General features: G+C 49.8%; 2 protein-coding genes across 2 annotated transcripts; one reads left to right on the forward strand and one right to left on the reverse strand.

The window, feature by feature from the left end:
• Positions 1-37: 37 nt before the first annotated feature.
• On the reverse strand, positions 38-1,962 carry mgp (matrix Gla protein). The gene is made up of 5 exons (XM_053851507.1): positions 1,892-1,962; positions 1,180-1,255; positions 1,065-1,094; positions 382-487; positions 38-321 (listed from the first exon to the last, which is right to left on the reverse strand). Exons 2-5 carry the CDS (start codon positions 1,238-1,240, stop codon positions 165-167), a joined length of 354 nt encoding a protein of 117 aa, XP_053707482.1. The 5' UTR covers positions 1,241-1,255; positions 1,892-1,962; the 3' UTR covers positions 38-164.
• Positions 1,963-11,549: 9,587 nt separating this feature from the next.
• LOC128751538 (retinal cone rhodopsin-sensitive cGMP 3',5'-cyclic phosphodiesterase subunit gamma-like) lies at positions 11,550-13,211 on the forward strand. The gene is made up of 3 exons (XM_053852626.1): positions 11,550-11,716; positions 12,311-12,465; positions 12,523-13,211. The coding sequence occupies exons 2-3, from the start codon at positions 12,323-12,325 to the stop codon at positions 12,638-12,640; spliced, it is 261 nt and encodes an 86-aa protein (XP_053708601.1). The 5' UTR covers positions 11,550-11,716; positions 12,311-12,322; the 3' UTR covers positions 12,641-13,211.
• Positions 13,212-13,992: the final 781 nt, after the last annotated feature.

Genomic DNA, 13,992 nt, shown 5'->3' on the forward strand with positions numbered 1-13,992 from the left:
AATCCAGACTGTATTTGTGATGGAAAACTCCCCGACACTAAGTAAAACAAAGGTTTATTTAAGAGACAGCTGTGAAACAACAGTAGAAAATGGTTCAGGAGTGGAAGGTGGAAGCAGGAAGGTTACACGGGTTGTAAGGCGTTGGCGGAGCCGCTGGCGAGGGCTCAGTACCGGCGGGCGAGGGTCACTCTCTGCGGAGGGTTCCGGGCTGCGAAGAATCTCTGGTAGGCCTGCTGGTACCCGAAGCGGTAGGCGTAGAAGCGGCAGGGCGAGAAGTCCTCGCAGGTCTCGGCGCGGCGCTCGGCCGGAGACTTGATCTTCCTGGATGATGTGGCGTCAGGTGTCAGCCAGGGATTCAAAGGCCTGCGCTCGCTGCCTTACCTCACGAAGTTGTAGTAGTTGAACGCGTGGCCTCTGGTGGGGGTCAGGGGGGTCGCAGGCCGCGGCCGGATGAAGGAGTTGGCTCGGTTTGGAGTCACGAACACGTCTGGAAGCAGCACAGCGCTCGTCAGGAAAAGACTCATTAAAGAAACCATCAAACGGCAGCAGGGATTAGAGTCGCGGCTCCTAACGAACTTGTGGTTGTGGTCTCCGCCGTCACGTGACCCTTCAGTCGCACGACGCCATGGAAACAGTGTTACGACTGTCTGGAGACGCAGGTCTGATCTTTGCCACCAGCCAGGGCGCGCGAGGGCGAGCGAGCGAGTTCGGACGACATTTTTCAACTTAGAATTTCTTCCTCACTTTGGTGTATGTGCCGAAGTGTTTTCAGTCCGTCAACTGCTTCACTTGTCATCATTGTGTCCCTTCATTCGCTTGGTTTCTGAGCTCAACATGTTTGTTTTAATCGACTTTTTACTGATCATTTCCCCAACTTAGCCTTATAATATCACACACAAACCTGTTTCAATATTTTCAGAAACATTCTGCCATTTGATTTGTGAAAGCCATTGGATGAACTGCTCGGGTGAAAACACGCATGGACTGAACAATGGTTTGGAAGTGGCCCCGTGACCAAGCGGCTTGTTTACAGAGTGAGGCGGGAACAGGATGAAGAACGTTACCTTCCATCGACTCTGAGCTCTCATGAGAATCTGAGGACAGAAACAAGTCAGTGAGGAACAACTAAGTGCGTGCGTGCGTGCGTGCGTGAGTGAGTGAGCGAGTGAGTCACATCACCGTAGCAGGCGCAGACGCAGAGCAGGGCACACAGCGCCACCAGCTGGAGCAGCTTCATCATCTTGGAACGCCTCACCTGACGGAGGCGGAACACTTTAGCGCCTCACAGTGGCCAGATGTCGCTACTGCACTCGATGACCCTCAACAGTGGTTTTCAAACCAATAACTCAAACGCGCTGACTCGTGTGGTCCCTCGATTTTATTTTTACATCATCGATGCCACATAAAATCAGAGTTCATTTTTATTTTGATTTTTAAACCAAATTATTTATTTTTATTTTACTACTGTGTTTCTGTGGTTCTTTTTGTTACTTATTCCTCATTTCTATCAATGTTTTGACTCATGTTCTCAGCGAGGCTAAATGCTGACAGACGGCCTCTGTGGAGGGTTTGTTTCAGCTCATGCTCATGAGCAAGGCACAAGTTTAGCACTTCTGAATGTGACTGAGCAGCAGCTGAGACCCGACCAGGTCCCTCTGACCTCTCACCCTCACTCTGACTCTGACTCTGACTGGTCCTGTGAAGCCACACATTTCTTGTGAGGTTTTTTCCAAAATAAATTTAAAAAAAGTTCCGGATCTATGGCCCTGCAACTGTCCCATCTCCTTGGGGGCCAGGGCTGAGGCTCTTCAACATTCCTGCAGAATCTCAGTGACACTACAGCCAGACAAAATGCTGTGAGTCTGTCACAAACACGAAGCTTCGGACTCACCTGAGAAGTTGGTCTTGAAAAGTAGTATTGTCCTGTGATGCAGGTCTTCTGGTTCCTCACACACGCCGGCTTTTATACACCTCACCCCTGGCATCCCCCCCTTCTCCCCTCCCACACCCTCGTCCCTCTTTTCCAGAAGTGCAGCATGAGCTCACTCTCTCCTCCGCCGCTCGAAAATAAAGACCATGCCAAAAAGGCGAGGAGAGAAAAACAAGTTAAGTTTGTGGAAGGAAAGGGATCACAAGAGCCGTCTGCCAGCTGGAGGCGCCGCGGAGGACGGGAGCAACCAACCAGGTGATCACCTTCAACTCAATCTAATGATCCATGGAGATGACACTGATGGCGACTTAAACTCACCTCGGTCGTCGGGGAGGGACTCTACATTGAGAGGGATCCAACTGGGCCCAGACCCGGGACAAGCCAGAGGGAGGAGGTTTCCCGGAGCTTCTGCAGAAGCGTCATTCTGGAGAGGAAAGTCTGGGCCTCTTTACAGTGGTTGCTGCCCCTGTGTCCCACCCGTGTCTCATGGCTCAGCTCACTTGTGTGACCGCAGTCCGACACAGAACTTCTGTCATCGCAGATCAAACCCATGAGGCTCACAGTGAAGATTTGGGGGGAAGTCACTGAGCGGCTGCTCCTCACCTGGACCCCGTGACCCGCGCTGTGAGGGGAATGCTGCCTCCCACAATCCCTTGCAGCGCCTGAACAGAAGCAGTCTGTTCCGCCAAGCCGTGACCCGCAGGTCCCGCCGCACTCTTCAGAACTTGGCCGAGTTATTTAGACTCCAAACAAGTTCTGCATCAGCTGCATGGCTCAGATCGACATTTCCGCCGCATCAGCCAGTGGCGTGTCCACAGAACCACCTCTGTGCTGCCTATCTGAGGGTTACGTAACTCTGCAGCAGACCAGAACACTGAGTCGCTGTCGGGCGACCAAAACAAGCTGAGTCAGCACCAACCAGACCTGATCTGGAGATAAACACTCGGAGGCGGGTAGTGGAGGCGCGGGGCCGGGCGACGGGGGTCAGGTTGGCTCACCCTGCAGGTGAGAAGGACCATGACAGGCGGAAGGAAGCCAGTGTTGTGACGCGACTGGAGTCAGAGCGGAGAGAAGTGGGTGTCACAGGAGGATTCTGGGAGTAGGGAGGATGAGACGGAGAAGTGTTTGTTTCCACACCAGGGAGGGGCTGATGATGATGAGGATGAAGAGGGATTTTCCTCTCAGATTAAAGGAAGATTTGTGTTTTTATTGGGGGAATTCTGGACTGACCCGCTTCATCTTTCATCTCAAGAGACGAATGAGAAGGAGCTGAAGACGTGGAAGGAAACCGTCAAGTGTCTGCTCAACCGTTTTCTTCATCTGGACAGGCGGCGCCCGGGTCACTCCTCTGAGTGACCAGAAACTCTCCCGTGTCTGTCGAGGTCACAGACTGGATCAGGTTGATGGAGATCGCCAGCGTCACTTCTCCACCAAAGACACCTCTCATGTCTGCTGGAGTCAGTTTGATCCTCCTGACTCCGTGTGAAGTCTTGTTGACGCTCACCCGACAGAATTCACATCACAGTCTCGGAGAGTCTTGACTCACGTCTCTGGCAGGACCCGCTCCATCCCACACACTCTGGCTCCTGACTCACGTCTTGGAGAGTTTGGATGGTGAGCTTGGTTTGACAGCCCCAGCTCCTCAGTGGCGCGACTGTGAGGTGCACTCCACAAGACGCTGCTGCAGTGGCTGTGACCAGCAGAGTTGGTCTCCACGGCGACATCAAGTCCGCACACGTCCATGAATCGGCTCTTTCATGTCTGTTGTGTCTGCTGCTCCAGCTGATACGTGAGGGTGAGAGATTCCTGAGCGAGTAGGTGGGCGAGGAAGCAGGCGCAGCGACACGTGCGTGCGCCTCTTATTCGTCCTGGATTAACCCCAATTATCAACATGCTGAAGTCATTCTGAAATAATCCGCTCTGTGGTGGAACTTTAACAACCTGCGCGGCAGATTGTGGCACATTCCTGGTCGTCATTCCTGACGCAGCACCGCACCCCAGACAGAAAATCCGCCTCGTTTCTGTCGCAGATTTAAGCAATAATTCAGTGACTGCAGATCCAACGGCTGACTGGTCGGGAGAGCGGAGCGCTGCAGGGCTCAGGGGCCACACTTGGCCCCATCTAGGTCTCATCTAGAAACTGACAGGTGCCTCATCGCCTGCGCCCCACAGAAAAAAACGCAGCCTACCCAGGACAGCGCCATCTGATGGGGTGTCTGTTAGGGACGGGCGATAACTTATTGTACACCATATACCACCAAACACAATTCTGCATCTCACGATAAATGTGATAAACACGTGGTTCACTTGCTGAATTGGACTTGCACACGTGACGAGAGCATGACGGCGCCGTGCTCTCCAGCTCCGCGGCGTTTGACAGCCGACACCGGCGTGTGACAGTTGTGGAGAGTGTGGTGGACTTTGGTTCACCATTGTAGTTTGAAGCAGATTAACTCCAGGGAACCTTTGATCATGACACAGGTCGACCCTGAGTCTCTGGATCCCTGTTTATTTTATGAGATGGAGTGATCCTCATAGGTTCACATCAACACATGCAGGTCTTCCGCTGTGCTGGTGAAAATAGTTGGATGTTGGACGGAGCTCTGCTCCGGTATTGGCGGCGGCGTCCTCTTCCGCGTCCCCATTAGGGTTCACTGATCGCGGACACACTCTCACAGGCAGCGCTCATGTTACGAGCCGCCATCAGTTAGGGACCGTCAACAAATTCTAAAGCCTCAAAGTATGAGTGACATCTTCAATAAGGCCATGGAAAACAAGCATTTTAGGAGAGAGAATTGTGAGGTTTTTCATCACACAAGACAAAGGACTGACAGTTTGTATCATGATCTGGAGAACAGAATATGACTAAACCCATTTATTGACATGATTTCTAATATTTCTTCAATAGCATCTAGCATCTTGTCCATATTGCCTGACGCTAGTGTCAATATAAACACATACAGAGATCAAGAGGTCCAGACCGGGGTCAGGTGGCTCAACAGTCGCTCCAGAATGTTCTCCTATGACACAGGTGGATGTGGACTCATGGAGTCACCTGACCTGGACTGGGGCAGAGCCAGACTCTAGAAGCCCGTGGACCTGGAGGACAGCTTCTCCTTCTCTTGAACCGACTCATCGCCTCGACTCCAGCCTGAGCGTGACGGTGTAAATGTGCTGAGGATTGTGTACAAGCAGTAAAACTTGGACCACAGGCTCCTCTGTGCAGCCGGGCCCGGGCCAGAGTCACCACTGCGAGCGAGGTGTTGAGTAAACACTCCGCGGTGGGAATGTGGAGCGGAACGTGGTCCTGGCAGAGAGTCGGTGGGCCTCGAGGGAACATGAAGAAAGGTCGGGTGCTTCAGAGCTGGAGGTTTCCTGGAAGAGCTCCTGGAGACAGGTTCTGAGGGGGGAGGGCTCCACTCAGTCAATTTCAATTCCGTGTCATCATGGACTTCAAACGGCTGTTTCCCTGGTCAGAGCCACTCCTGTCAGGCTGCTGAGTGCAGCTCACGTCTGCCCCCCTCAGGACAAAGCAGGTACAACATCAAAGTACATGATAGTAGTCTAAAGCAGGGGTTCTGAACCTCTTTGATCTCGGGGCTCACCTTTCCCAGAAGAAATGGCCCCGGGGCCCATTCAAGTCAAAGAACTGATTCATCACTCATTTGTGATCAACAACCATGTTGAATCTACTCACACGTAAACAAACCGAAACCTTGTGAAATGACGTGAAACAATATGATCATTGCAAAGATATTTGTCATAGAAAAGTCCAACCAGCAGCAGAACCAGGTGCAAGTCATGTTCATCAAATTTACTAAAGAAAAAAGAAAAATATATGCTTGATGCAAAGTGTTGAGAAAAATTGGAAAACCTGAATAAAATAAATACAATAAAACCTAAACATCATAACAAAAAATCATGTATTTTATTAAAATTCCAAAGATGATATAAGTAAATAAAACGCTCTCATTAATTTTTAAAACTGCTTTCATGAACAATTTTTACTGTTGGGGGCGACATTACTTTCTTGATCATTTTTTCTTTTCAAGAACTTAGAACATAGTAGTAGATGATAGAGCTGCAGCTTGGCAAGTCAATTTAGAGACACACTACTGCCAGCATTTGTGGCTCATGTATTAGAACTGAGGGTCTCGCGGCCCAAAGGTGTCAAACAAAAATACTTTTAACCGCCCTCTAGGAGGCGCTTGTGGGCCCCACAGGGGAATCACTGGTCTAAACTTTTGAATAAATACGTTTTGATGAAATCAAAAAATACGAAAAATGTCTCCAATTATTACAATTTCATATCATTTATTTTACATAACTCAAACTCAATAAAGCGTATGAATGTTCCAGTTCATCTTAAAAATCCAATACATTTGCTGCTTCATCAACATAGTTCTGGGGACGGTGGGGTGAGCACAGCTCCTGGTTTCCACTCTGGAGCTGCAGTGAGATTTGAACATTAGCTGACAACTACACTGCGAAACATTCTAATTATGGAGCCCGTCACATGTCCACGTTCCCTCCATTAGTCTCATAGAAGCTTCCTCAGGGACCCTCAGAAAGCAACTGCAGCGCCTCTTCTCCTGCACACTTCCTGACCTGGGTCCGACTGCAACAACACAGGAGTGTTCGTCACTCTCGGCTGCTTCCTGCCGTCGCCTCCTTGGGCCCTGCGGTGCCACGCTTCAGCAGGTCTGATCGTCTGAGGGACATGTTCCTGCTGCTGATCACAGAGAGCTGAAATCTGTGGCCCTTTTGTCTTGGGAAGCGACTGAGACTAAAGAACAGATGAAAAAAAAACATTTAAATTGAAGTTAAATTTAACTTCAGTTTTGTGACTATCCTGTGACCATTTTTTTATGATGTTATGTTCTTCAAATATTGCTATACAGATTTAATTTCATACAAATATTCTCAATATCGATGATAAATTTTGCCTTCGTCTGCCTTTGACTTTAGAAGAAACAAGGACACACTCCATGTTAATGTGATGAAATGAAGCGGGTGATCAGAAAAGGAAAGTGCTGATCGTGCCACGCTCCTTATAGAGAGCGACGAGTTAATCTGGTATTTTTAGCAGCGATCTGAAGTGATCGCAGCGTCACTGGTTAGAGACTCAGCAGGAGCCAGGATTTCACCGCGAGATGGAAACAAGGCGTTAATCCAGCCGCACAGCAGAGGGAGGACGTAAACAAAAGTGCATTAATGAGACTCAGGCAGCAGTTTTACGGTCGTGCAGTGAAGGTTTAAACAACCGTGCTCTCATGTTGCGCACAGCTGGAAGGAAGTCGGACTAGAAGAGAACTTCTGCCTCTGCAGTGTGTGGGATACTTGGCTTACAAACCAAGAAACAGGAGGTCATGGTGAGGCTTGGTCCTCCTGCCAGCAGGGGGAGTCCTCAGTGGAAACTTGGTTTCAAAGCTCAAGTTTCAATGACCCTCTCGTGATTTTTGGACGCTAAAAGCCACAACAGATTCTCACCTGTTGAAACTGACAATGTCAGACAACCCAACCCAACAAGTCAAAAGGCCAAAGCTAAAAGCAGTCGTGTTGCAACTCAAGTTCAAAGCATTTCCACGAATCAATCCAGCATGTGAGTCACAACTGCGTCAGGCTTTCTACTTTAGCAAGATCCCATTAGTCTCTTCCTCCATGAAGACCAGGCTGATCTCATCAATCCAATAAGTGTCTTCGTCCAAAGCGGCCCGAAGTGCTGACGCTCAGATGAGAGCTGCTCTCTGCTGCCTCCTGTGGTCACCTCTGGAACTCTCTCAGTGCATCAGCTTCTCTGAATGTGTGCAGCTCCACTGAACCGAACCAAGAAACTGAAAGACAGCATCATGGTCTGGAGAAGAGTCAAGTGGCTCATCAACATTCAGTCAGTGACAGTGTGCTCAGCTCTTGGGTGCCACAGAAATCCAGACTCATGAAACCTGCCAGCGATAACCAGAGTCCCCTGTTGTCCAGGTCTGCTGTGGTCTCATTTAGGGTCAACAGCTTCGTGGTCAGATGAGTCTACATCCAGCATGGACATCCTTCTCTGACCTCTGGCACCAACAAGGATTTGGCCCGTATAACTTTGTTCTCATGGTTTGTTTGTGTTCGGCCTCACACTGAGAACCTATAAAGACCAAGCTCAGATAGAACCAGGTTGCTGGTTCAAGCTCCTGACACTTTGTTTGTGTCCCTGAGCAAGACACTGCTCCTGATGTCTCGCTGCATCGCAGCCTACTGCCGTCAGTGTGAACCGGTGACTTGGGGCAACGGTCCGGCTGCTGAATAAAGCTTGGAAAGCACCATAAAAGTAAGAGACATTGACCATCTGAAACACTCTCACACGGCCGCAGTTTGGTTTGTGGTCCGTCGGCTGACAAAACTCCCAGCAGCCTCAGGAGCACTTGGCTGCTGATTCTCCACATTCCAGACTCTCTGCTCATTGTTTGGGTTCGGTGAAACCCGAAAATAGTGAGCATGGTAAAAAAGTGAATCCAAAAATGGTTAAGGAGGAAGCGCCTGCAGGAAGGCTGGTGCCGTGAGACAGAGAGCAGAGAGCTGGCGTGCACGGCGGCCATGACTGTAGGAGCGCCAACCGTAGCTCTGTGATCGGCAGTGGCTTTAAATAGTCTGACTTTTTTATTGACTGTTGCGACCGAAAATGCCTGATTTTGAGGCATGTTTGAATTTGCATTGAAAGTTCAAAGATCATTTATGGTTCTGGAACAACACGATGAAAAAAAGGCCTAAAACCTAAAACCTTTTTAACCTAAAAAAGGCTCCAGGCTGCAATGATTTCCATCAAATATGCTCCACTGGCACAAAAGCAGTGAATATTTCAATTCTAAATTCTGATGAAATAAGGGAATACTTTTTATTACGATGTTCCGTCAGTAGTTTCCGGGGAGTTGTACGATGGTTGTTTTGTTCCGGAGACTGATAGACGTTTGGGTGGGCGGAGTCTGACAGGTAACGGGTTGATGTTTGTTGTTCAACGTCTCATTAATACAGACAATTAAAGCAGTAGCTTCTGATCTGTTCCACAGGGTTGAGATGTCAGAAACAGCCTGGAGCGAGATGGATCTGGAGGTCGGCCATGTTTGTTTATGTCCACCCCGTACAGTGTTCGGGTGACGCTGCACTAGTCAGTTCCGCTTTTTACTTTCTACGTTTCAATCATGGGAATTTGGACGTTTAGGATTCAGGATCCTTCATGTCCGAGTCACGACCCTTGGTGGCAATATTTGTGGGCAAATGTGAGCGTTTGGCGTCACATATGGCTTCAGCTCAACCGGGGGGGACTGAATAGTGGCCAAACTAAGAGATCAGGATTTTTTTTCAAAGAAGTGTCAGCTTGTCAACATGCAACAGTGGGCAGGTGGAGGTTTGGATCAATGTTATTTTTATCATCATTTCCTGGCTGTGACACATCAAGACCTCAAGTGGCCCAACAGCCACTTCCTCAGCTTCAGCGAGGACTCGGACTTGCTCCATGACGGCATTGGCTTTAAGCTCATGTGATAAGATTCGGGTCAATCTGCCCTTCAGAGAAACGTCACCGGCCAAGATCCTGAAACTCTTACGTAAGACACACTCATGAAAATGTTCCACCTCCAAACTCTGAGCCAAAAATGTGAACCTGCCGCTTCAAAAACAGCGGGAGACTCTCGATTGGCAGCATTGGTCAGCATCATGTGAAGCACACCTGCCCAACAGTTCCAGAGCTTCGCTCTTGGTGACACCAGACATGTGGAGTCCGTCCTCTGAGGTGATGAGTGTGACATCCAGGTACCACACAGGCTGCACAGTTGGCTTCAGTCCAAACTACACTTGGTTGGACCCACCATAACCCACTTCAGCAGCACTGAAGTCATGAGGCGGTGCACACCATGACCTCTCCCAGGGGTCACTGTGAGTGCGTCTGGGTGGGATCAGGAAGCGTCTGAGACCATGGCGCTGCAGACGACCTCACTCAGACCAAATAGATGCTCGGGTCTTTCTAACAAACAACTCCACGTTGATCTTAACTGGAAACTGTTTTCTTCAACGCAGGCTTATCAGCTTAGGAGGCGTCTCTTCATGGACAAATGTTTGGTCTCCAGGCTGAGAGAACCTGAGCCAGAGCTGCACTGGAGACACAGCAGAGTGGAGCAAACCACATCCTGATCCCTGCCTGCAGCAGCAGGAGCTACGAGATTTCAGATCTCACACACAGAGACTCACTTATCTGAGCGTCATTGAAGACCTCAGGGTGTGAGGTGAACCAGTGAGGGTTTCAAATCATCCGTCCCCAGCTGGAGGGCTCTGCTGCTTATAGCCAGAGAACTGGTGCAGGCAGCCCTGTATAGCCGTGCCACCTCAAAACTGGGCGCTGCGTCGAGTGTCAGGCCAGTTCACAGGACGCCGCCTCAACAAGCCGCTCAGGTGCGAGTCTCAACGCTGCGATAAGCTCATTACTCAGCCACGTATTAGTGTCAATGGCAGCAGACGGCAGAAGCATGAAGTGACACACTGACATACAATCTGGGTCGCGACCACCAACCTCAATCCTGCAGCATCATTTCCTGCCTGGACCAGTCCCTCGCTGCCCTCACTCGGGTCAGGCTCCTGGTCATGGACAAGTGTGTGTGTGTGTGTGCAGACTTAACACACAGACACAAGTTTAACACCGTCGCTTTCCAGGGTCTCCCTCAGTGGATCTGGTGCATCTCAAGTCGGGGTTCAAGTTTATTAAAAGTTTTGTAGAGAGCAACGTGATGAAGGGACCGACCAGAGTTTTCTAGCCTGAGCTGAACTGACTGTTGTGTAGGGGGCGCTAAAGAGTAGGGGGTCCCAAAATGAATTCACATGAGAATCATGGTTCTCAGTTGCTATGATTCAAAATCGATTTAAGATGTTGCAAATTTTTTTTTCTACTTAAAAAAGACTGGAATACCAAAACAAAGATGGTGGAGAAGGAGCATCTACATGCTCCGTCTCCTGCAAAGGCTTGGCGTCATTTCAAACACCCCGAAACACTGAGCTGGACATGACACACACACAGCAAGTGAGCAGTGCAAAACTAAGATCAAATACTTTGGCAGCACAAGTCGTATCACTGTGCCAAAAGAACGGTCCAGCCCTGCTGCAGACCCTGAGAGGTCCTCATGAATGACCATGAGTTGAACTGAGACACAGAAATGTAATCTGTAATGAGTTCAGAGAAGGTGGAGGATGAGTTGGTGAGAGGTTTTTGTGATCAATCAAAAGGATCGAGATGAAGGAGGCAAAGAACAGAGTGCAGGCAGGGTGGGACCTGTGCAGACAGACAGAAGAGCCAAAGGATGAAGGTAGTGAGTGACTGCACGGCCAGGTTAGAGAGGCCAGATGGCTGGGACACGTGAAGTGTTGGACAAAGAAGGTAAACACAATGGCTCACATGGGCCGCTAACACGGCAGGCACGTTGTTGTCCTCGGGGAACAGATCATTTGCCTCAGCAGGATAATCCAGATCATGTCTTTCCAGAATGATCTCTGACTTGGTCCACCTGGGAAGAGCATCTTATCCACCGTCCAGGGCGGGTGAGGATGGAAACAAGGAGGGAAGCGGGGGGGGGGCGCTTGGCTGACCTCTCTCACTGATCATGTGACTGGAAATCGGAGGCTGAGGGGATTAGAGGCGTGGGGTATAAAGGCCTCGCCCCGACTGCGGCCAGCACAACCTCCAGGAGAAGCACCGCGGAGCCCGCAGCCGAGACAAGAGCCCAGACGAGAGCCGCAGACCAGGGACATCTGCGACCACAGGTGAGGACCGGCACTGACTGAGGCGCCGCGGCAGGAGCAGGTCAGGAAGGGAATCTCAGTCGTGGCAGTGAAACCTGGAGTCAGGGAGTCTAGCTTCCTTCCAGAGTTCGACAACATGGTCAAGCTTATCGCTGTAAAATGGCTTTGACTGTGAGCTCAGAGAAGCAGAGGAACAGCTGGCAGGAGACTTCAAGAGACGGACAATGAACTTGAGTGTCATGAGGCTTTTCAAAAGATGTGGCTCGCTCAGGCAGGATGGCGAAGTTTGGGTGAAGCACGAGGGCGCAGGTGTGAGGAAAGCGGATTGACTCCTCAACAGATGGCTAAGTCTCCGAGCACCGCAGTGACCTCTACTGCCAGAGCAGGTGACCTGCAGCCAGTTACATCATCAGGTGGCTGTGAGGGATTAGCTTTGACCCCAGTTGTTTTTATTCATGGCTAATCTGTGATCTACTGATGGTCCGCATCACATGTGGAATGCAGGCGTTGGATCAGAGCGGGATTACAGCTAATCTGGCCTGTTTACCTGGCCAGGATAATCCTCTCTGACCAGGGGATTAGGCCAGCCTGACTCTTGACGCCCTTCTTCCACAGACCCTCGCAGACATGAACGCCAGCCCCCCTGCAGGAAGCGCACTGGCCAACAACGGCGTCACCGGGCCCACCACCCCCAAGAAGGGCCCCCCCAAATTCAAGCAGAGGCAGACCCGCACCTTCAAGAGCAAGGCTCCCAAGCCAGGCCAGAAGGGGTACGTCGGACGACCCCGCCCCTTCTTAGCGGTCATTAATACCTCCTCTCTTTCCAGGTTTGGTGACGACATCCCCGGCATGGAGGGTCTGGGCACCGACATCACAGTGGTCTGCCCATGGGAGGCATTCGGAGACATGGAGCTCAGCGACTTGGCCAAATACGGCATCATCTAAAGGTGCCGCACCTGTCCGCGCTTTCGCCCTCTCCTGCCTTCTGCTCCTCACCGTGGCACGCCATGATAAGACAGGCCACGCCCCCTAAGGCCCTCTCGTCTGTCTACCTCTCCACTGCGTGGAAGAATCATGTCTTAATTTATATATTATTATCATATCATACTGAGTGCAGTATATCTATACTTGATACGACGAGAAACCGCCCTCCTCCCTCCAGCTAACGTAGCTCCTCCCCTTCCCCTCTCTCACCTCGCTCCCCCCCGATCTCTCGCCCCGCGGCGATGGATGTCAGCAGCTCTAGCTTTGCTTCTAGCTGTCGTGTAAATACTTTGTCACTTTTTTACTTCCCTGCTCTGTCATTGCTGCTCTGGTCGGCCGGTCGCGTGTCAACACCTGTGGAGAGGAGAGTGTGCGCCTCCACACTCAGGTGTCTGCGGAGGAGGAAGGTCCTAAATGTTCTCTCACTAGCGCTGTTCTCGCTGCTCCTAGAGGAAATGTTCTGTGGCGCAAGAGCCACTCGGCACTTACGGCTCCTTCGCCCTAATAGCTGCAATAAAAGTCTTTATTTTAATGGCTCTGCTGTCTTTTCTCCACCTGAAGCGCCAAACACTTTCAAAAAAAGTATTCAGTTTTGATGTAGGAAACTGCACTTTTTGTTCTTCCCCTGAAGAAACAATTATTCTTTAGCTGTCCACACTGGAAGATACATGACAGGATATCATTAAAAACCTTCTGTATCTCACATACTTAGCTGTCATTTGTTACATAACCAGTCTTCGTGGGGAGATATCTGACACTGTAAGTGAATACCACATCCACTGCTGTAAATGGAATGGAAATACTACATCATTGTCTTTGTCTGTCACCTACTTCAAGTCACTCAAGATGACCCAAGATGCTAAAAAGAAAACTGAAAAATACATCGAAAATATTGCTTTTTTCTTACATTCTCATGTTTTGAATTTATTTTTTTTCCATGAATGTATTCTTATTATTTGCATTTTTTCCCAATTTATTTGGAATATATGTATATGCGCGTATTCTGTCTATTCCATGACTTACACTTATACTTGACAATGAAGTAGGAAGTGTCAGATATGAATGCGATCTCATCTCATCAACAAGAAACAACAACAAAGGTGTCGATTCAAATGTTGCCGTTGAAAATAACAAGCTCAACCAGTTCAACATGTTACACACGTGCAGGTGCTGGCCGCCTGACATTTCATAACAGAAGAGGCTGAGCTCTTCCATTGGACTTTCATAAACCATATAAAATGCCAGCCACCAGGTGTTGAGTCAATCAAGGAATGACCAGAAAGTCACAAAGTTACGGTCACAATTGTGAGCTC

Source organism: Synchiropus splendidus, chromosome 19, assembly GCF_027744825.2.
Source record: "Synchiropus splendidus isolate RoL2022-P1 chromosome 19, RoL_Sspl_1.0, whole genome shotgun sequence".
NCBI lineage: Eukaryota > Metazoa > Chordata > Actinopteri > Syngnathiformes > Callionymidae > Synchiropus > Synchiropus splendidus.